The sequence below is a fragment of the Micropterus salmoides genome, unplaced genomic scaffold (genome assembly GCF_014851395.1).
Source record: "Micropterus salmoides isolate LMB-PRFRI ecotype aquatic unplaced genomic scaffold, ASM1485139v1 Ms_hic_scaffold_7, whole genome shotgun sequence".
NCBI lineage: Eukaryota > Metazoa > Chordata > Actinopteri > Centrarchiformes > Centrarchidae > Micropterus > Micropterus salmoides.
Window position 1 is genome coordinate 11,546,046 of NW_024044459.1, and position 24,514 is coordinate 11,570,559.

At 41.5% G+C, this 24,514-nt stretch overlaps 1 protein-coding gene across 1 annotated transcript; it reads left to right on the forward strand.

Moving 5' to 3' along the window:
- The first annotated feature begins 8,098 nt into the window (after positions 1-8,098).
- Positions 8,099-24,479, forward strand: kank1a (KN motif and ankyrin repeat domains 1a). The gene is given in 11 exon segments (XM_038702796.1): positions 8,099-10,506; positions 10,509-10,748; positions 14,099-14,281; positions 16,344-16,452; positions 16,766-16,978; positions 17,585-17,672; positions 18,862-19,081; positions 20,515-20,657; positions 22,170-22,370; positions 23,311-23,409; positions 23,530-24,479. Coding segments are annotated over 11 exon segments (3,510 nt in total). The 5' UTR covers positions 8,099-8,555; the 3' UTR covers positions 23,593-24,479.
- The last annotated feature ends 35 nt before the right edge of the window (positions 24,480-24,514 follow it).

Below are 24,514 nucleotides of genomic sequence, written 5' to 3' on the forward strand. Positions count from 1 at the left end.
GTTTGTTAAGTGTGACTGTATCACAGTGTGCATTAATCTGTTCATTGTCAGTATTTGAAAGGTGCCTTCTGTAGTCAGAACAGCTGACCAGTATATTTTAGCATCAACAATGTGTGCATTTACTAATGAGCCTGGCTCTTTGGCGTTGTGGTCAAGTTGCATGCTTGGTACCCTGTAGACCTGGGTTCAAATCCGGGTGGAGTGACTGCTCTTGCCCCTCCGTCACAGGAAAATGGCTATTTTTATAGCCAGTCAGTCTTCAGTGCGTCACTCCAGTACTTTGGTTTATGCCCAAATACCTGAAAAAGTAATGACATTTCAGCCTCAGTTGAACTTTCTGTTTAGTACTAATTAGCAAGTGTTAGCATGCTAATACGCTAAACCAAAGTGATGAACATGGTAAACATTATACCTGCTGCATCTGCAGGTTATAGATGTTTAGCGTCGTCACTGTGAGCATGTTGGCATTTAGCCCAAAGCACAGCTAAGTAGCGCTCCCAGAGTTACTAGCATGACTGTAGACTGTTTTAAGATGATGCTGAGTGAAAACAGCTGTCCTTTTGTAGCATATATCTGGGAACTAATGCAGAAAAAGTTAGTTTTATATAATTGTGATTTGGTATATAAATAATTTTTAGTTTTTGCACCTGCAAAAATATTTAAAATTTGTATTATTTTTACTCCGTCTGGTTGACTTCTGTTTTAACACTTTTCGCACTCTGCTTGATGAGCTGTCTTCCCTGAAGCATAGTTTGAGGTTTAGGGATTACCATTTATGAAAAACAATACTGGAATCAATGAAGTTGCAGACATCGCTTATAGCCACAGCCCTGTTTAAGGTTGCTCACACTAAAGTGTCTACCCTAAAATGATTTGAATAGACATATATACGTGGTACAACTATATTCTAATATTCCACATTTTTTAATTGCTGTGTGGTTTGTTGCAGTTGCACACTCAGTGCCTTTGATTATTTTGCTTGACCGTTTATGAGAAAAGACAGAGAAGGGCAATGTTTTTCAGACTGCCTCAGTGTTTGCAGAGGAAGCTCAAACATTTCCTCCAGCCTACATCATCATGTACAGAGCTAAGTTGTTGAATCTGGCAGCAGGGTCTGGCACAGTGCTGTGAGTTTCTAGAAGAAGCTAATACATCAGTCTGCTCAGTCTGTCCTGCCTGGGTTCAGTTTGAAAAGTGCTGGAATGTGCAGTTTAAATGTTTTTGTGTTTTATTTCCTGTTTTGTAATTTTTTTTCATGCGGACGGATGTGTCTCACTGTTCCTAGTGTTCCTAGCTGCTACAGTAGGAGGTGTTGATCAATGTTGGCTCTACTTTTCTTGTGAGTAATTAGGCGTATAGAGCTCACAGACAGAGCCAGGAAATACCAGGCTGGTTGTATGAGAAAAGTGTGTGTGTGTGTGTGAGATTATCCACTCTGCAGCTGTGTGTATGAAATCTGTGTATTCTCTGTCTGTTTGTGCAATTGTAAGGAAATATATGTTGTATCTGTTTCTATATCTGAAATCTCTGCTCAGAAGTGGAGTTTTTCATTATTGGCTGTTATGAGTTGGATGTGAAAAATAAGAGGAAAACAAAGTATTAGTGAGTCAGTATTGTGATTCTGATCATTTTTGTATTCATGAATTAATTCAGTGACCTCCCCTGTGTCCTAAATGGAAGCATCTGCATTTGTTATGTTTCTTCACTTACTGTTGCCAAGCAGGATAGTGATTCCTAAAAGATGTATGAAACAACACAACAGAAAAAATAGTGTAGTTTATTTTCTTCTGCATAAAACCAGGGCTAATGATTATTTCATTATGTCTTATTTCCTGATAAATAAGCTAAAACATCAGTCTTTAAACTGCTTTTTATCTCCTAACCAAGAATCCAGATTACAATGAGATAAAACAGAAAAATAGCAAAAACCTTAAATTTGGTGAACCGGAACCAACAAATGTTTTCTTGATGAATCGCTTAAACGCACAGTGTCACTTTCTGCCGCTAGAGGTCTCTTACATAGAAACTATAACAAAAGACATGGTTTGATGTTGTGAAGTAGCGGGATCATGGCAGTTGTCATCTGGAAGAAACTCTGAATAGAGCAGTTTCATGTTAAAAAATCTGTTTCTCTGAGCTGTTCAGCGGTCAAAGGACTTCCCAGAGGCTCCACGAGCCGAGCTATCTGCTGACATCTGCTCAGCTTGTTTCTCTCATAATTTAATCCAGACCTTCAGGAGGTTTTTACCTGCATCTGAATATCTGCAGAGGTCTCATCCGCCTCCAAAACAAACGGACCCGGTGATTAAAACTGGTGGAAAGCAGTTTACGTAAAAAATCTGTGGACATAGGACACTGCAAGCTGCCGCTAGCAGACGACTACAACGCTGACTCATACCCAACGACGATATGATGTCATGACTGGTGACCAAATAAAACGCACAGTTATCTTGATTAAATTACGTATTTCTCTGGTATAAAAATTGTTGTAAACATTTGGGATAATGTACACAACTCAAGGTTAGTCGTTTTTAGACAGTATACCTTAAACGATTGATTATCAAAATGAACGTGTATGATACGTCCAAGGACTCTACAGGATTAACAGTTTTTACAGTTATCAAAATGGCTGAAACCCAATGAGGCGGTTTACAAAACATGTTTGTCTCAACAAAAAAACTTGTTACAGTGTCTCAGACGGACATTAAGAATAACTTCTAAGACATCTGGTGCGCGTTGAGATCCACATAATAATTATGTAATACATTTTACTCTGAATGACAATCAGTACATTATAAGCTGTATATTTGTAGTATAGAGAAGCCTATAACGTGGTCCGTGTTTCTGACCTGCTTGATCATTTGTAACTTGTAATTAAGGGAGTTTAATTTTATAAAGAGCAAAAGATACATACAGAATTCAGAAATCAGTGATTTTAAATAAAGACATTTCTGTACATCCAGTTGGATAACAAACAACTGGCTGACAGATTGAGACCAGTAGCCTTATTTATCTCTGAGGCAGTGTGGATGTTTGAAAGGCTTTGTCAGCTCTAAATTTAAACGTTTACTGAGCCAGTGCAAAATAAGCCAAACATCAACATCAAGGCCAAATTTGGCCTTCAGTGCAGTATTTTAAGAGCAAACAGAGTTCACGGACTAAAAGTAACTTAAAAATAACTTGCTAAAAGATTTTGCTTGGTGCAGCAAAAATAGTCAAAGCAAACAAAATATCTTTATTGCTGAAGTACAGACGAGTGAAGCTTGTATTTAAAGGGATTTTATGCAGAGCACATGTCTGTTCAGCTGGAAATGGCTGACTGGTATCACATCAGTGTGTTGCTGAATCTGGCTGTGAATAATTGCACTGTGGCTTCTTCAGATATCAAGAAGAACTGTTTTCAGTCAGCACATGGTTTCTGTTCGAGCCTCTGGCCTGGAAGTCATGTTTGAAAGACTTGTGAGTAGCTCCTGGAAACATGCGAGTTGGAACTTTTAACAGCCACATTTTCTTGCCAATCACTTCAGAGTTTATACAGAATATGTTGTTGCCTGAATTTTACAGTAAGGTTGGATAATTAGGCTGAAATATTTGGGTGCTCCAGCTGAGAGAAGTAGAGCATAAGCTGTGTGCCATGCTATTTTTACATTATATATAAAATATACTGTTTAGTTCAGTAATTAAATCTCTTCAGTTGTTCAATTTCCTCAGCTCCAAAGTACATTTTTGTTTGTAAATTGTTTTTTGGGGGGGGGATTTCAGTCGAGCTATGATACATTTGCCCCTTTAGATAAACTCATGATGTTTTTGACAACACAAGGAGGAAAACAAACCAATTAGGGTCAGCAACTAACTCTTATTTGCATTATCAATTTTGTTGATTTATCAATCAAGTATGATTGTTTCCTTTTAATTCACTTCTCTTCACATTGTTTTTTTTTTTTTTTTTTTTTTTTTTTTGTCCAAAACCCCAAAATATTGTGTGAAACAGAGAAGCAGATGTTTTGTATTGTTGCTTGGCAAGTGATGAGAATTCAAATATCAAAAGTCTGAGAAATATATATTTTTTTGTTGATCAACATTTCAGCTCTAAAACTCGCTGTACAAATCCCTCATTTATTCCTCCTTGGATAGAAAATGTGCAGAAAGTGTCAGTTGTCCTACTCTTAAAAAGACAACTTAAGTTAATTTTATAAATTTGTTTCATTGCGAGACAAAACTACGTGGTATGAACCCTAATTATGTCTTTCTGTCCTTGGCTGTGCCAGATGCCTGAAATCGCCGCGAGGTGTCGAGCAATAATCCTGCCCAAAGCTTATTTTTGTTTCCAACGCCCGGCACCTGACAGGCTGACAGTTGGTCTCTTCGCACAAAATGATTTTACATTTGTATTAGGAAATATTGTGCTGAAAAGATTTTGTTATTACACCAACAGTTTTCATCTCTCTTTCAGATCTCTACTAATGTATAAAAACCTGATGTAGCATGAAACTTTTTAAGGCTCTCAGATGCGTGAGAGATTAGTCATACTGTTGAAGCCTGAGAGTATTTATGAAGGAAATGTTGAAGTTTCAGTTTTGGGCAGTAGCGCCGCTACAAGCGGCGTTACTAGTTTAACTACATTTCTCAGTAGCTTGGTGGTAGCGTCGCTATTTTCTGAATCAAATAGCTTTTCAGTAACCAAACTCTTTTATTGACCGAGTAGCGCGGCAGCTTCCACACACGCTACATTTTCCCCAGCATTTCTGAAAGGTCAGTAAGTGACGCCACCGCCACACACGGACCTGTTGTGCAGCTGGCAGATGCGCTTCAGTGTGACGTGACATCATGTACCGATCCTTGGGGTGATGTCTGCGACTTTCCTGCAGGGGAATAAAGACACGCGATTGAGTTTACTTTCTATTGTGATAGTTATTGTAAGACCTTGTGAGAAGGATCAGGGTCCAGCCTGGACAGCTCGTCCTAGTGAGTAGGAAACTTTGATATGTAGTGGCAGTTTCCATGAGATGAGATCTGTCTCGGTGTCTCTCTCTGTGTCTGTGTCTCTGTCTCTCTGTCTCTCTCTCTCTCTGTGTCTCTCTCTCTGTGTCTCTCTCTTTGTGTCTCTGTCTCTGTGTCTCTGTCTCTCTCTGTGTCTCTGTGTCTCTGTCTCTCTGTCTGTCTCTCTCTCTGTCGTGCGCCCATTGCCATGAATGTTTAGGTTGCAATGTTGCCAAAGCACAAATTAACATAAACAATAAAAAATATAATAATTAATAATAATTAAGTAACTTTATACAAACAACAATGGTTCTCTGTTTGTTGCATGAGGAAATACGTTTAGCTGCAATGATATGGCATTAAGTAGGGGAGTTTCTGTGTGTCTAATTTAGCTCTGTCTGGCACACACTCTGTTTGGAGCAGGTTTTTAGTCTTTCTTCTATTGCTACTGTGGAATGAAGTTAGTTCAATATAAACTAGGCCTATAGCCTACTCTGTGTGCCGATAGGTATTTAGGTGATCTATCGAACTATAAAAAATTTAAAGTTGCTTGGATGAAACTAAGCTACTTTTGCCAGGTTGCTGTAGCTTAGCTTATTACATTTCACTGGGGGGTAGCTTCTGTGTAGTGAAGCTTCATTTAATGTAGAGTAGCTAGTAGCTTGCCCAACACTGTCAAGTTTCTACTTAACCAACCAACGTCTCACTTAACTTTTTCTCCCCCTTTTTTTTATATAATGCAGAGGCAAGTAGCCAAGAGGGCTGTTTAATCTGGGCGGAGGTCCCTTTTTAAAGTTTCTTAAATTCTAGCTGTGCTTCGTCATGTTGGTGGAGCACAGTTTTGTTGGGAAGGTTTCAGGGTTCACTTCATCTACCAGAAATGTGTAATTCTGCGGCTGTGCAAACAGTTTTAGGCAGAGATGACTATAGAAGAAGAGCACATATGCAGCAAAAAATAATAACCTTGTAGTTTTAACGGCCATTAAAAGAGCTGCCTGTTGGGTAATCCCTTTCAAATTGACAATGTAACAGCTGTCGATAACTGGAGCGGACTCCCGGGCTTCAAGTGTCAGTCCCTGTCACTGGAGCGTGACCACTTCAGTTGTCCCGTGTCGATGAGGTCATCACTCAGCTGTTCGGGGTCTCTGCTGTACCAGAGGGCTGCCTGTCACAAGTGTGTGTGTGTGTGTGTGTGTGTGTGTGTGAGAGAGAGAGACATGGATGATCAACACTCGGTAACTTGTGCCAGAGAGGGACAGCACAAGACCATGACTGTGCTGCCTAACAGAGATTATTTATACCAAGAGATAAAAACAGGATGTGCTTATTTCAGGTCCAGGAGAAAACACAACCTGGACTTTGTTTTAAGAAGTGCACTTGGTGGAAAACTTGATACAAAATTTAGGCTTCCTAAAAATAAAGGAGAAGTAGCAATTATTTTCTTTGGTTAATAGTTTTTTGTTGTTGTTTTTTTTGTTTGTTTTTTTTCTCCCTGTAAAATGCTCATTTGTCGAAGGTAATTTCTTTCATTCAGCGGTTAAGTCCCCCAAAACTGGACATCACTTTGTGCTCTCAGAAATTGTGACAAGCATATTTCATTATATTCTAACATTTTGCAGACAAAAGTAATGTGTAAAATGATATAAAAAAAAAAAATCGTTAAAGCCTTCGGTTGGATCAAGTTTTATTTACACATAACTTAATACACAGTTGTGAAAGTAGGACTTGTAAGACACACTCTGGTTGGTGAAAGTGTGCTGCAAAGTGGACCAAAGTAATAAACTAGAGTGTAAAAGTTGGACAGTAGCTAAGCTATTCAGCAACAGGCTGTTTTTGTCATGAGTTCACCTCCACTGAATAACAGGACTCTTATTTGGGTAGGGGAAGTGCTCGGCTCAGAGCCTCGTGGGATTGGAGGAGGCAGCTGTCCAATAGTGCGCCAGAGCAGCGCTGTGCTTAGTTTACACCAATAGTGGAACTTTCCCCCCCCTTACAGAGAGCGTGCACGGACTGAGGAGAAACAGCAGTTCTGTGGCTCAAACAGCCTGATCTAAGTGCAGTATATCCTGTCCTCCTGAGAAAGGAGAGAAGAAGAGAAAGTAAGAATGGAGAGGGTGCTGTTGGTCTGAGGTGAGTGAAGCTTCAACAACAAGGCAGTGAGGTTTTAGCAGCAGGCTTAGCCTTGTAATTCCCTCGAATGATGAGGATTGCTGGGAGAAGTTGCTGGAGCTGGGTGGTGGACTGGAAAGGAAGGAGCAGGGCTGTTTATTTCCAGCCTGTGTTTGCTTTAGTCGGTGAGAGTTCCAGGCATACCAAGAACAAGACGCTGTATTTAGCCAACACAGTGGGACTGTAGTGGAGGCTCCTAATAGCCTGGCAAGCTGACTGGCTCTATAGATGCAGATCTCTGTGACAGGGCGCATTTCAGCTGGACTTTGTACAGATCAATAAAAGCTGCTTAAATCAAAGTGAATGTACTTTGAAGCTTGTCTTTTTTTTATTCCTGTCTTTAAACGTGGTTCATTTGTGTCTATAAAAACTCAAATGTTCACAAAGGATGGATTTTGGACTAGAAAATATTGACATTGTCTATTTTTCTGACCCCTTTGTCTCTTCTCTTATCCACGCTTTGTAAACAACAGCCTGTTATCTGTTACAAGCTTTGCACTTTTATTTCTTGGATTCCACAAACCTCTACAGGCTGAATTGTACAAGGATATCCATTTATTTTGAAGTTTACTATGCCACTTACTATTTAATGTGTTGCCTTTTGCATAGTTGGATCTCACATAGTTTTGGGCTGACTTAAACCACCCCTTGCCAAAATGATAATCACTCATGCCTTTTCAACAGAGATACGAGAAACTTGAGACATGTTTTTACTTGCACTTTCAAATTACAGCGATTGTCAGGGGCTGAGGAAACACTTTAACTGACAGTCAAGCTGTTTTTGGCAACAAATGCATCCTTTTAAGTACAAGTGGTAGCTTATTTACAAGTTCATGTTACATTTGAAGCGAATAATGTAGCATGTATGTAGGTTTTCTGTTTTTTTGGTCTTACAAAAACACTAAAATCCAAACTATAATATTATGTTTTTGGTGGTCTCTGTTTCAGAAAAAGGACAAAGATGCCCAAGCACAGAAGATGAGAAGGACTCTGTGGCACCCTACTATGTTGAAACTCCCTATGGCTATCAGCTAGACCTGGACTTCCTCAAATATGTCGATGACATTGAGAGGGGTAACACCATTCGGAAGCTGAGTATCCAGAGGAAGCCCAAAGTGGCCAAACCCTTGTCCGTGCCTCGGGGCAGCACTGGCGGGGGAAGCACTCAGGCTGAATGGACCTCCACAGACTCTCTGTCCTCTTCCAACAGCGACGACAAGCAGTCCCCAGTCTTCTTCAACTCCAGGCCCCAGGGCACTGCGCCGCTGACCCCCACCCTCTCCAGGGCAACCTGTGAAGTCCCACAGCAACAATCCTACTTGAGCATTGCAGAGCAGAAGCAGCTCCTGCCACCTCCTTCGCCCAGGTTTGCCCCTCGTCACAACCCGCAAGTGGAGAGGACCCTCATGGAGACTCGTCTTAGGCTCGAACAAGAGCGTCTGCTCATGCAGCCGCACAGCGAGCCTCCGATGCCCCGCCGCCGTCTCGCCAGCTTTGGTGGCATGGGCTCCAGCAGCTCTCTGTCCTCTTATTCAGGCTCCATGGCCCCAAGCCAGATCTCTCCCAGCACCAATCAGCCTCCCAACGGCCACCTCCTCAATGGAGAGTATAACCCCTACTACCCGCCATCCATGGGCAGCTCCATCCGCCACAGCCCCATGAGCTCTGGCATGGCTACGCCTGTGACAAATGTCAGCCCGTTACACCTTCAACAAATTCGGGAGCAGATGGTTGTGGCCCTTAAGAAGCTGAAAGAGCTGGAGGAGCAGGTGAAAACCATTCCCATCTTACAGGTTAAGATTGCTGTTCTTCAGGAAGAGAAAAGACAATTGGCTGCTCAGTCCAAAAATCAAGGTCCTGGTGCCTTCCGCAAGCGTTCCTACAGTGTAGGCAGTGCTGACCAAATGGAGAACCCGAGCCCCATCCAAAAGGAAACAGAGCTGCACATCATGGAGCCTGAAGCCCAGGAGCAGAGCGCTCAACGGCTTGAGGAGTTCAGACGTCTGGCAGCTGACGTCCAAGCTCTGGAGAAGACAACCCAGGACAGTAATATCACAGAAATTCAGCCTCATAAGCTCAGACAGAACCAGGACCACCAAAGGTCCATTGGTATAGTTACTGATGAAAACATGAACAACCTTCCTGTCACTCACAAAAAGCTGACAAATGAACGTTGTTTCCGGGACGCAGGAGTATCAACAGGGCGGCAGGAAGTGCGCAGCGCGGCGGTTGGCGTGACCGAGGCCATGCTGGGCATGACCACTGAGGCTGAGAAAGAGATTGAGCTCCAGCAGCAGACCATCGAAGCACTGAAGGAGAAGATCTACCGCTTGGAGGTGCAGCTGAAAGAAACTACTCACCAAATAGAAATGGGAAAGCTAAAACTGGAGCTCCAAGCAGCCGGCGGGTCGAACAAGAAAAAGGCGGACAAAGGTTTGATGGCCAGGCCTGAGATGTACAACGCCTGTGTGGAGGCCAAAGTCCAGATGCGCAGCCAGGGAGTGGGTGATCATCTGGAATTGAGCCATGCTAACACAGCTAAAACTCTACAAAGCCACACTATAGGAGTTTCCTGCCAACCCAGTGTGCAGAGTGTTTCCACAGGCCCAGAGATCCCCATGGACCGATGGGTGGTGCATGAGCGTGTGGAGGTAAATGACCAGTGTGTAGGGAGACGGGTGGAGATATGTCACCAGCAGGTAGGCATGGAGCTGAATGTTTGTGAGGTGGGAGTTAACACAGAGGAGTCAGTAGACAGCTTGGCTCTCTGCAAACCCATGACTGAGTTGAGCAAAGAGTCTAGATCAGTTGGCTGCGGAGATTGTTCAGTGGATGTGACCGTCAGTCCACTCAAGAAGCTGGTATCCCAAGGAACTGACCCAGATTCGGTCAGCAAAGTGGACTCTGGTGTCATGGCTGCTCCTGAGTCAGAAACTCAACAGACCAATACTGAGATAGAGGTTGTGAGCAAATCCACCAACACAAAAACAGCTGTCCTGACTGACTCTTTCACTGACATGGTGTTTATCACTTGTAACAAGCACACCAACACGGCTGTGACTGAAACGAGGACGGTTGCTGCTGGAGAAGGTCTTGTGAAAGATGTTCACTCAACAGCAAATATGCGTTCGATTGCCGTTGGAACCACCACAGATGTAGAGTCATTCTTTGGCAAAGAGAGCTCTACTAAAACCAAAGAATGTGGTGTGGGACCAGTTAGCATCCATGAGAACTTCTTGGTTGGCTTAAAAACCAGGAACATAGCATGCGGCCCCTCTCAGCCAAATGAATCTGTCTCGAGCAGCAGCAAAGAGACTGTGGAGGGTAAGACTGGGGCTGCACCACTGCAAGCTCGGGCCCAGGGGGCGCCGGACTGGACCATTACATCGAGAGGGTGCAGAAGCTGCTGCAGGAGCAACAGATGCTGCTAGCAGACAACTACAGCGAGCTTGCAGAAGCGTTTGGTCAGCCCCAGTCTCAGTTTGGATCCATCAACAGTCAGCTGGTCAGCACGCTGTCGTCCATCAACACGGTCATGAAGTACGGAAGCACCGAGGACTTCCTCAAGCTGCAGTCAGACTCTGTGAACTCAAACAAAGGTGAGAAGTCTGCCACATCCAGCACTGACGATGCTGATGGTTCCACGTGCTCACATGTGTTGCGAAAACAAATGGTTCATGTGATAACTGGCTGAAAGTCATGCCAGGCAATAAAAGCATAGTTTCAAGGGCAGACAACAGAAAATGTACACACACACACACACACACACACACACACACACACACACACACACACACACACACACACACACACACCACACACACACACACACACACACACACACACACACACACACACACACACACACACACACACACACACACACACAGTATCTTGCTCAAGCTAAATACCTGGCAAGCAGCCAGTCACGTATTTAGTGCCTGAGAGCACACTGAAGAGAGGGTTTGAGATAGATATAGAGATGGATAGCTATAGCAATAGCAATTTCTGTTTTGGTAATTACAAATTAAATGTCTTTGGGGCCAGAACAATTACTCCTGGGTAAAAACACCTCAATTATGCTCTTAGCAGTCGGGTAAGTACCTCAGAGTTTTAAGAATGTGGCACTTAACATTCACCCTGGAGTTTTCTTGTAAACAAACCAATGAAATGTTATAATGTTTTAAGTATTTAAATCCTGCATTGTTCACATATTCCATATTTAGTAGCTTGCAGTCGTCATCGTGTTCTTGTGGCATTTTTGTGCATTTCTTGACAAATTAACGCAACCTGTCAATCAGTGGAATAATGTAAAACCACCAGGAATATTTTTTGAGCCACACATCACAAATGTGCGTGCATCCTCGTGCACAAATCAAATGGGAGAAAGAAACTGCTACATAGCGCTACTAGAGGCCAATAACTCAGGGTACCTTTCAGCAGAATGCTGATAAATAGCTGAAACCAACTAAACCACAAGCAGAAAAATGTAAGGATGTAAATCATGACATTTACAAAATGGAGATGAGAACCCACAGAATTAGGAATTCACTTCATTTATTTTGTAATATAATGGAAAAAGATAATAAAAACTGACATTAAACACAGAATTGGGGTTACACATTAAGGACTTGATAATCAAGATTCTACATTGTATTACAGGGGTCAGTAAATAAGTCTGACATCGGGCAAATTTTGTTCAAGCAGTTACATGGCGGGCCAGAACATTATTTCAGTGCGATTATTTCAAACCCTCGGATACTTGTGTGCACGTTTAGCTGAGTCGGTAGAGTGCGGGACTCCCGTTGGAGGAGTTGTATGATCGATCCCAAAATCCTGCTGACTTTTTTTTTTTTTTTTTTTTTTCTCACTTGTTAAACAAATTGATTAGCCTATAAGGACACTTTCTTTTTCCCATGCTTGCAATAAAGCGTATGCTTCCCGGTGTTTGATCCACATTAAAAAAACCTATGGACACTAATTTTCATTTCCCTGAGGAAATTCAGGGGCATCCAATTTATTTTGGAGGCACAATCACTTAAGAGGAAGTGATCTTGTGAGTAACTTTTGCTGTCATGACTGAGATTAGGGATACAACTAACGATTATTTTATTCTATAGATTATTTCAATGATTCATCGATGAGTCGTTAAAGAAGTACTTTTTACTTTGCTTGTTTTGAGGGATGCAGGTACATTGGGATTTTCCTAAATTCCTTTGGGGAGAAAATTATTATAGTAACTATAACAAAGAGTAAAAGATGATGGAGCTGGCCTTTTTATTTTATGAAATGTAAAATAAATCCATTGCAATTTTGCGAGGCTGTTCAAAGGACAATGAAACTAGAGTGATGATGTAGAAGTAATGTAGTGACAAAGTAAGATGTAGCGTAGGACTGAATGCCAGCACAGTTTCAGCTGTTCTGTAGAGGATCTAGGCTGGAGTGGGGGGCGGGGGTTGTGGTGGGTAGAGGGTTCACACACTGTCTAAAGAGAATCCTGATAGGATCAGACAGGCCAAAGTTATCTCTGACCCTGAAAAATGTGGCAGGGGCTTTGGACGTGAACCAACAATGAGCTCATTTCTTTTTGGGAACCAGTAACGTCGCACCAATGGGCCACTTGTTGTTTTTTGTGGGTCGCCCTGCCTTCACTAGCACCTCACCGCTGATGCTGATTCATGGCTCCTTCGGCGTTACATAACCTGCATTCATGCTGGCTGGCACATGAATGCAGAGGCGATTGTCTGAGTTGTGTGCGAGCGAGCATGTTTCTGGTCAGTTGCTGGCCTCTTTAGGAATGTAGAATAACTAACCAGATGTAGGTCCTGTTCATGTAACTAACGTCAGTGTAATCACCATCTCTGATCACAATAACCTAAGAGTGAAAAAGAGTCTGTTAAGACGCTGATGGCAGTGTCAAGAACTTGAAGATGTAACGGCGACAAACGCGCAATAACTTGCCAGCTCCATTAAAAATATGTCTGGCAGTTTAAAGCATTTTGTTCTGCACTGAATCCTTGTTGATATTTCTTAAGTGTTGATTAGGTGTAGTTGAAGGTACAGTGTGGAGTTTCGGTCCTACCTGTTGCAAGCAGGATTTTGTGTACATTTACTTTAACTTACCAGATTGCGTCGTGTATTTGTACCATTAATGCCTGGAAAAACTTCTTAAATACATTTCTTATATTTATGTTTTGAAACCTTAATTGTTTACATCAGGTAGCTGTGTTTTTACTCTTTTATTAAGGCATTCCTGCCACAAACTGTCTGTGAAATTGCATGAAAGTCAGCCCCTCTCATCTTGGCCACACATTGATATAAATACCAGCTTTATTTACCAAAACATTGGTTGCGTTGACATGCAGGTTGTAGATGATTTTCCATCAGAAGTTAGAGGATTCTAAAAACTAATTCTTTATTGGCCTAACTGATAAATATTTTAGGATACAAATGTGCTGAAATGTATAGAAATGTACTTAAATTCTACTATATTGTACTATATTTTCATGATTAAAAAAGCAACAATCAAAGTTATTATCTATTTGGAAATCAGCTAATCTGCTTCATCAGTATGTGGGTATAGTTTTATCAAACTTAAGTTGACAAAACCTTCAAACAAACCCACAACTGTCGTCACGTTTGATTCAGAACTCTCATTGGTGCACGGAAAATACATGACATCACCTTTTACTAACTGAACACCGCCCTGTTCAAATCTGTGAGGAAAAGAAAAGGGTGGGAAACGCAAATCCTTGTAGTATGCGTGTCTATCCTTTCACTTTTAAACTCAACAGGCTCATTATAACATTTCTACAGAGCACCTCTAGGGGTCACAAACTCCACATGGTACCTTTTTTTAAAAAAATGGTACTAAACTTTAAACGCTTAACTGCCCTGCCCCACCTGTGCATTTGGATACTGACTTTGGTCTGCCTCTCCTCCTTTTTAGAGAGCAGTCAGCAGCTCTGCGCCCAGTCGCGGTCTGTCCGGACAGAGCGGTTGCAGATGGAGAAGACTGTATCAGGCCTGACTCCTGCAGATAAACCAGCCAACGTTCCTGCGCAGCAGCAGCAGATCAGGACAGCTGAGCAGAAAAGCCGTATGGACCTGCAGATGTCTACAGCGCTGCATGGTACGGCTGCCTTCACACACCTGTCTTTATATCAACACACCACCACTGCACATGCTGCTGCTGCTGCTGCTGTTGTGTCACACGTTATTCTTACAATCCCGTTTGGCTCCATCACCGATGTCCATTAAGGATCTCGCTCTGTGAAAATGTCAACCTGTAAATCAAGAAAGAGAGTCCTGCTTTGAGGATGTAGGTCAGTTCAGTAATGAACCCTTCAACAAAAGCTGGCACTTCAATATGGTGAAGGAACTTGTTACAGCAAAGAAAACTAAATGAGAAAAGCAGCTGATTGGAAGCCACAATTAAAGCTCCTAATAGACAGACTGCAGTCAGTGCAGGGATAGTAGGTTTATTTGCTGTTGTGCTGGCTCTGCACTACGTTAGAACTGAAATGAAATAATGAGTTACGTATAATAATGTTCTCATCCACATATCAAATACAAAACCCTGTGCTGCAGTTTTATACAATATATGGAGGACAGAAAGAAATTGAAGTCATTTATTTGGTGTCAGATTTGTTTTACTCAGCTGCTCATGTCTGTGGTTCAGATCCACAGACATGAGCAGGGGGGAAAGGACTTTACACCTAAAGGACTTTAGTGTAGTGCAAACAGACCAATGTTTCAACACACGTTTTGGATAGCTGATTCGGCAGAAATTCAAATCTGTTGGACAGTGTATACAAGCGCAGGAGTTCAACTAGTGCTACACCCCATCTGCAATAATCTCATCACAAACAAAATAATACAGATATATCATAAAGTTACAAAAATGAAGTTCAAAATGGTTTCCATCAAGTATGGTCAGCTAGAGGAGACATGCTCCCAGGCCTGTACCGTAGTAATCCTCAGTCTGGTCCTCAGCAGTGAAACACATGATCGGTTGGATCGAGATCAGATGTCTGATGTTTTTATGACCATTATTTGGCCATAACAAACCTCTTCAGGATAATTGTCCGGCTGCATTATCGCAAAATTGCTCATTGTTAGATTTCCAAATCCTGTGTTCTGGTGCACAGAGCCAAAAAAAGAACAACACACAATGGAGGTTATGTTAGCGGGTAAATCTGATGTTTTTGCAAAAAGAAAGTGATGGTTATCTGACCAGATCACGAGGCTTTGGAAAGCTTGTTAAAAATGCATTCTCTAAACACAGAAACAATATTACAGTTGGTTTAGAAATAGCCGATTTTCATGGTTATTTATATCTAAAATACGTCTGTAGCTTCACCTGAATGCCTTTGTCCTCATGGGTTTCACACATACGTTATATATGAACCAGGCAGCAGGATGAACATGGCCACAAACAACAACATTATCATCATTATCAGCAGCCTGGATTCCTCCTGATGAGCTGCAGCCGCTCCCACCTGTCAAAACACGGGAAACGTGCTGAATGACTCTGTTGCTACTGAGCGGACACACTGCAATGTATACACACATGGAACTGCATACATGCCGATACATGAACACACGCTCTCTCTTTCTCAGCTGTCCCCCGGAGCAGTGAAAGAGGCCCCTCCATCGGGGCAAGTCTTGGCACATGTGCTGAGTGTTCTGGCTCTCGGCTGGTATTTTGGTTTCCGAGGCCTGTATTTAAAATGACTGAGATAGTTCAGGGTTTGGGGAAACTTCCAACGCCTCGCTGACAGATTGTGTTGGAAAGAACATGAGACGGACTCTTAATGGCTACTTTCCTCTCTGCCAAAGCTGTTGATCACGTCAGAGTCCACTTTAGTGGCTCATTCAGGCGTTATCAGCCATTTGTGATGAACTGACCCAGGCTTGTTAAGTGGAGTTGCAGTTACGGTATCTGCAGGATACTTTGAATGTTGCAGGAGAAGAGAGATTTTTTTTAAAAGGAGAATTATAGTGAATAAAATGAGATGAAAATGAGTTTATATTTAACTAAATCTGCAGCTGTTTCACCATAGAAGTAATCAACATTTTAAAACGAAAAGAAACTTTGTCTGTCTTTTTAGGATCAGTACACTCCAGATTTCACTTTAGTGTTGATCTTCTCGTCTAAATGATCCTGCTGTGTTCACTTCTGTCTCCTGCAGGGCAGCCGTGCAGCCAGAACACGCTGAAATCCATCATGAAGAAGAAAGATGGCCGACCCGACTCTAATGGCACCAAGAAGAACCTGCAGTTCGTCGGGGTGAACGGAGGGTGAGGTTCTCCTGTTTGAACTTGTGTTTAATCGCCGTCATTAATATTTTAGTAGATTATCTTTTACTGTGCATTTTAAGATGGCCGTTGGATGCTTTTATCGTGGTGAGTTTTTAAGAATCCCAAGTGAGGTTAAAGGTGCTGCTGTTTCACATTTACAAGGCCATTGATGTTCTTTCCTCTGAAACGTGGGCTTGTTAACATCCACATGGCGTTGTGGAGGAGAACATGATGGCAGCATTTTTTTTTTTTTAAGCTAACACCTTCTTCAGTCTTCAACTTTCTGTGCGTTTGTCGCCCCCTTGTGGCCCAGGTACGAGACTACATCGAGTGACGACTCCAGCTCGGAGGACAGCAGCTCCTCTGGGTCGGAGGAGGAAGAGGATGAAGAGAAGGAGTACGGAGGAAAGGAGGACTATAAGAACGTGGAGGGAGGGCGCACCAGGGAGGAGTTCCAGCCTGAGGGAGCCGAGGATGTGGATAAGAAGGATGAAGAGGAAAGTTCAGATAAGGAAAAGAGAGAGAGGTGGGTTAAAAAAAACTAAATCCCATTTTAGTTTACTAAAATGTTCTGAGTGAGCAGGAAGCTGTGTGAGGGTACAGACGTGATGTATTCTGAGAGTTTAATTTATCCTAGATATTTATTGGTGTTTTATTTTAGATTTCTCTGTAATGCTCTGATTTTTAAGAATTTGGCAGGACTGTACGCACGTCAGGTTTATACAGGTCTGTAGGCTTAGGATTACAGCGTATCGGGACGATCAGTTTTTGGTTTTATACACAAGAAAGAGCACAAACAGGAGCCATGCTTACTTTCTAAACGACAAATAAAGAAAATAAAATACATGTGTAAACAACAGATACTCATTACCTGCATACAGTTTCTACCCAGGGTGCATCAGTGGCGTTTGAGGTTTATTTAACTAGCTGAATAATAATGATAATTTATACATATAGTGTCTAAACAAGTTAAAATAATTTCTACACAGTCACATTAATGTGGGATGCAATCATGTCAAATTTTGTTATGTACCAGTGGTAAAATAAAGAGCAAATTAAATGCAGCACATGGGGAGTAAAGCTATTTAAATGTTAAAATAATGTTTGTTTGTGTTTAACGTCTCTCCAAAAGGTATGAGCTAAGTGAGAAGATGCTGGCTGCGTGCAGCGTTCTCAAAACTCACCTCAGTGACCCGAAGGCTGTGAGCAGCAAAGATGTGGTGAGGAATTTCATTTTTATTTTTTTTTTTTGCGGTCTTGTCATACTCGGTTAGGCTTAACAACAACAATCTACTGTATTTAATGCTACATGACGCTGGGGAATAACGTTTCACAATATACAGCGCAGAGATTCTGTGGAATATAAACCAGCTACCAGCCAGCTTGTCCCAAAATCATCACCGCGTCGTCACTCAGCAGGAACAATGCCCTGTGTGTGGGGTTTGGTTATGTCGGTCTAAGTTTGTCTGAATGTTTTGTTGTGTACCTGACAACACAAGCACCCATCACTACCACTAATGCACTTCACACACCACTGAATTCCACACCCCATGATTTACTTTAGTTTTTAGTTAATTTACAGCTTTTCAAATTGTAGTTGATCTGAGCGGGCTTGGTTCTCTGCGGAGGTCTAGTGTGGGTGATTCTGCTTCTGTTGGTTCTGCACTGGATTGTACTGCTTGTTTGCACTTGGTGCAGAAGTTTAATGAGTACACCTTTTTTTAGTTTTATTTTTTTTAAGTTTTACACTTTTTAAACATGTTGCTAATGCAGAGTGCTCATGCTTCAGTGCATCCTCACTGGGAGAGCTCAGGAGGCTTATTCAGCTGTATGGACTGAGGAGGATTTGGATCATGATATGGTGAAATTGGCTGTGATGAAATCATAGGAATTGGTCCGTGAAGCATATCGTGGTAATTCCTGCGGTGGTGAAAAATGTTCAAAGCCTGGTTCCTTGCAAAAGTCTGCATTTACGGGGGAACGAATGTGAAATCAGTGATGTGTGTGAGGTGCATGAGTGATGAGTGCGTGTGTAGTTGGTGCACAAAAAAACATAAAAACGTAGACCGACATGACCAAACCCAAACGTGGTGGACCTGTGTGAAGGAGCAGAGAGAGATTAAATAGCATAAAATAGAAATGCTCAAGTAAAGTGCATGTACCTTGAGTAAATGTACTTTGTTACTTTCCACCACTGAATATTGCCCTCTTAGAAAAATGCCATAATAACGTAAAAAGTGTCTGAAACCACTCAAGTCTGTATATGTAATACTGCACACAGTGGCTTTAAATGTGGAATATTTAGTTTAATCAGCATGTATGAGCATGGACTTGTTAGTTTTTTGGTTTGTGCACAGTGCCTACACACACAGATACTGTCAGTAACGAGTCCCTCTCCTGCCTCCTCAGAGAGCCTGCCTGAACACGGTGCAGCACGAGTGGTTCCGCGTGTCCAGCCAGAAGGCGGCGGTGGCGGGCATGGTGGAGGACTACCTGGTGGCCTTCGGGGCCATCTCGCCGGCCGTGCTGCGCCACATCGTCAACATGGCTGACGGCAACGGCAACACGGCGCTGCACTACAGCGTGTCGCACTCCAACTTTCAGGTGGTGAAGAAGCTGCTGGACGCAGGTGAGAGCAGCAGTTTCATTTAAAAAGCCACAAAGCACAGCTGAATGTTTGCTTGTGTTGAGTTCAGTGCATGAAATCAAAACCTCCAGCAGAGCATGTTCCTGTTAATGTTGAGCAAGAAATATAAAGGATTATGTGTTGTCCAGTGTTTCTAAAATGTTTCAGAGCTTTCCTGATCCTCAGGTTAAACGTGTTTTGCTTAAAATGTAGCCAAGGTTTAGTTTAACTCCCCTCGCTACGTCATTAGACCCACAGAAGCTTTTGTGTTCCTGAACTGCTCAGCACTCACCTCCTCCACCTCCAAAATAACTGAACCCCCACAAAAAGCAATGTCACGGCTTCACATAGGATGTAACTAAGTACATTTACTCAAGAACTAGTACAAATTTAAAGGAATTGTACTTTCCTTGAGTCTTCTCTTTTCATGCTGCACCACTACATCTCAGAGAAATACTGTATTTTTTTACCTTACAATTATTTGTCAGCTGTAGTTACTTTACAAATCAACATTTGTACAAACAAAACATACAAAGCGTGTTTAAAAGATGCAGTTTTGTTTTAAATTCAACCACCAACAGTTTATACAAGTTGGAATGATTAACCACTGACAGTGACAGAAAATACTGCTGCCCTGCTGGCCCTCTGAATTGGCAACTGTTTTGATAATAGTTAACCTGTTTAAACTAAAAAGAAACCTGGTTTGAATTTGAATCTGTTACTGAGCTTGTTTACTGGATATTTAGTCAGTCTATAGAAGAAGCCATAAAGCGCGTCTTTGGATGGATGGGGTAAAAAGTTTTTCATGTAAAAACATTTAGTTAGCTTCCCAAATGTAAAGATTCACTGCTTTTCCATTAAATTATTTAAATTTATTTTTAACAATCTAATGAGAGAATAACAGAGAATAACAGTCACATTTTACTGCTTTACTACTATAACACTTACATACTTTTATCTAAGTAACATTTTCAATGCGGGACTTTTAACTGTATTTTCACAGTGTGACATTAGTACTTTTACTAGTAGTGTATTGAAGTAAAAGATCTGATCTTCCACCACTGCCATGCAGAGATCTCCCTGAAGGCTCAATAGACGGTGATGAGGTCCCGGCCACTCGCTGCTCTGAAAGCCTTTTGTCTCCTCGGCCTTTTGTGTCCTTGTGCTCTGTGACAGCAGGACCACCCCCCTGTTCTCATTGTAGCCTTTGTCCTCACACCCAGGCCCAGTTCCTTAGTCCTCTCCTCCTCGAGAGGACGGGTCGTCCCAGAACGAGTCCCTGTGCATTACTGTGTCGCTGACTGACGGGCGGCGACGGTGAAAAGTCAATCACAGACAGTTGCAGCATACGAGACCACCCGCACTGTAAAAGTATCAAGCCCTTGAGCCTCTGCGGAGTGCCTTAAACATGCCGCCCGTGTGTGTGTGTGTTTCAGATGTGTGCAACGTGAACCAGCAGAACAAGGCGGGATACACACCCATCATGCTGGCCGCGCTGGCAGCAGTGGAGACGCCCAAGGACATGCGCATCGTGGAGGAGCTCTTCAGCAAGGGCGACGTCAACGCTCGAGCCAGTCAGGTCAGTGACTGCAGGTCAGAAGGTAGAGGCAGGGCACCAACAGCCACCGCTCATAGTTCAGGTTTCAGGGAGACGAAGGACGTGATGACAAACCAAGGGCCGACTTTCTGTTTATAAACCACAGCAGGTTAAAGTTAAAGAGGCTTAAATTAAGAGTTTATCAGTGTTAGTTTTTTAAAAGGTTTCCATGAGTTAATGAATTAGAACAGCAGATGGAGCACAGGAGTCTCCGCTAACCATGCAAAATGTTTTATCATAAAGTTTAATTTTGGATGTACTCTTTACCCTGTAGTGGGAAAAATTGTACTTTGGTGCCCCTAAGTGGTAAAAGAAGGGAACTGTTTGTATTTTTGACACACGGGTGAGGCCTGTTCTCTCTGGGTGGATGTTTACTTGCTCATATTTACAGCAGTAGAGTTGTTTATTTGTATTTTTAGTTTGGGCTGCAGCTGTTTTCTTTCTAGCAAACACTACAGTCACAGTGACAATATTTATCCTGTTCCCAACCAATAACGTGTATTTCACCCACGTGTAGCCGGCTCCATCTGATACAGCTTTTTTTTTTAGCTCTTTGTTAGTCTAACGCTAATTTACTGTATATTGATCACATGAATATTTTGTATCACAGGAAGCCATTTCCATCTTCCCCTCACACTTTACACAAGTTCATTTCACCATAGCTGTTTAATAATCAGACTTTCATTGTAGTTCGCTAAATGTTTTTTTTGTTGTTGTTGTTATTTTTAATCCATTATGTACTGATAACTTTGCGTAACCACATACTTTATACAAATCCCCATTTTAGGTTCGTCCCCAACTTATTTATTTTGTTCTAAACCCAGAAATATTAAAACTACAATGATAAAAAAACATAGAAAAGCAGCAAATCCTCACAGTTGAGAAGCTGGAATCAGTGATATTTTTACTTGATAGCCGATAAGACAGAATATTATTAGGCAGTTGTTTTGACATTTAATTCATCGTTTTACTCATTTATTATGCAAAATTTCTCTGGTTCCAGACTCTCATATGAAGACCTGTGGTTTTTCTCAGTTTCATAGAATTGTAAATAAAAATTTTCTGGGTTTTGGATAAAAACAGAATAAAAACTTAACACTTGTTAGTTGCAGCCTTCAGTTTGTTTTCTGACTTGTCAGGTAACTGTTTCAGTATCAGTATATTTGCATTAAATTTCCCGGAACAGCGTTAACTTAAACTGTGCTAAAGAAGGCTGTAGTTTGGATTTATGACTTGGGGAACGGATAGCCTGTCGAGATCATTATAATCAATAATAAACTTTATTGACACAGCACTTTTCAAAACCGTCACAAAGTGCCTTACATGGTTAAACCAGAATTAAAACATTTCAGGAGGGAATGAGGCAAATCAGACAATTTACAAAAATCAACAATAATATAAGATTAAAACAATAATAATGAAATAATGATAATGACTGTAGGACATAAAGCTGTGCTGGCTTTAATAAAAATCTGTTTCCTGTCCCTGTTTTAGGCTGGTCAGACGGGGCTGATGCTGGCGGTCAGTCACGGCAGGATGGACATGGTTCGGGCCCTGCTGGCCCATGGGGCCGACGTCAACGTCCAGGACGACGAGGGCTCCACGGCGCTGATGTGTGCCAGCGAACACGGGCACGTGGAGATCGTGAAACTGCTGCTGGCTCAACCCGGCTGTGACGCCACGCTCAGTGACAGCGTGAGTAACTCGTGAAGGGGCATAAGGGGTGGAACTAAGCACATTTTTAATCAATACTGTACTTAAGTACAAAATGGAGGTACTATAGTATTTTGTTTTCATGCTACTTTAAACAAACATTACTGCATTTCAGAGGGGAATATTGTACTTTTTACTATAATTATTTGATAACTTAAGTTACTTTAAAAACCTATGAAGAGCTTCTAAAATAGGTTTTGTTATGAATTAGTACCCAACACTTCATATAAGTAGAGCAGAGGCGATTTATCAAAGTTTATTTGCAACTATTTTGATAATCATTTAAATAATTTTTCATGGAAAAAAATTTCATCTCCTGCTTTTCCTTTTGTAAGTTTCATTTATTTTTAATGTTGAGGGTCGGACTGTTGGTTCGACAAAATAAGCATTGTGAAGGTGTCACCTGTCCTCGGGGTAACATTTCTGATGATGATGGTGTCACATTTTTTGATTGAATTTTTACAATCAATCAATGCATGCGTAATGTACATTAGTCGCAGTCCGATACAAAATAGTTCAAAATGAGCTCCATTTCTAACAACTACAACAGTAAATAATACTTTTAAATTAATACATGAGGAATAAACTAATGTATTGAGGATATATAATAACACAGTCACAGTTTACTGCTTTAGGTACTTTTACTATTAATACATAAAGTACATTTTTGTGATTATACTTACATACTTTTACTTTTACTAAAGTAAAGGACCTGAATACTTCAACACTGGGGCAGATACAGAGCATTACTGACCTGAAATAAGTGACGATAATCAATCCATGAATTTATTCAGTGAACATTAAGGCCTTAAATTGTAAAAATTGTTTAACATTTGTTCACTGAATACTGACTGATTGCTGTCTGACAGGTTTTATTTTCAGTTTCTCCTTCTTCTGCTTTAACCTTGTTGTCTTCTTTCAGGATGAGAGCAACGCCCTGTCCATCGCTCTGGAAGCAGGACACAAGGACATTGCAGTGTTGCTTTATGCACACGTCAACTTCTCCAAAGCCCAGTCACCGGTACGTCCTCGTCTCTCCCTCCAGTTTAAAACCACCCTGTTCTTCTAATTTCACGTCCGTTTACATGTTGACTGTTACACGAGGCGTTTACATGTGTGTTTGTGTACATCTGTATTCTAGGGGACCCCTCGACTCGGCAGAAAGATGTCACCAAGTCCCACTCTGAGGGGCATGTTTGATTAGAGGCCCCGCCTCTCCCTACAAACCCTGCGCTGCTATTGGTTCATGCTGAACGATGCCTTACCCACAGCTGGATGAGGGACTTAATCCCAAGCACCAACCAACCAATGAGATTTCTGGAAATGTTTTTTATTTATGCGCACCCTTTCTTCCATGAGGAGCTGAAAGTGCCCTTTGAATATGAATGTAACCAGCTGGTGCCTCAAGTCCCCTCAGATTCTGTGTCTCCAAACAATCAGCAAACCAACACAAACATAAAATGTTTCTAAATGCCTTTTTTTTTTTTTCTTAGATTTTTTTTTTTTCTTTTTGCAATTTGACAACCTTTTTTAAAAATTATTTCTAAAGCTCAATGTTGATCATTCAAGAGCACCAAAACCTCTTCATTTGTGATTCCCCCCCCCCTCTCATCAGAGTATACAGATGGAGGATTATCCACCCACATGTTAGAGGAAATATTTCCTGTATATATTGCTTGCCTCGACATCCTGGTCTCACACATGCGCCCAGCTCTACAGTACATGTACAACTAGACGTAATCTAGACTGGAGAAATTTTACTTTTATATAAATCCTTTGTATCTATTTAAAAAGATGAATCACAGTATTTTGAATATTTCCTATTACTACTTAACAACCCATGAAGTTATATATTTATCAAAGTATAGTTTTTAATGCAGATATATGTATTTCATTGTACATACGCAGGTCACTAGAGTTTAGTTATTCTCCCTTTTGTCTACGTGTCAACTTTCTTTCCATGTCTGTCCATGTCTCGTGTAATATAAGCTCTGTCCTCTAGTATTCATTAAGGTACTGACTTTCATCCTCAAATGAGAATTGAAGTGCCTGAGACTTTGCCATATAACAATAAACACCAGTTAAAGAATATATCAGTGTCCTGTCTTCATTGATGACCCACAAAG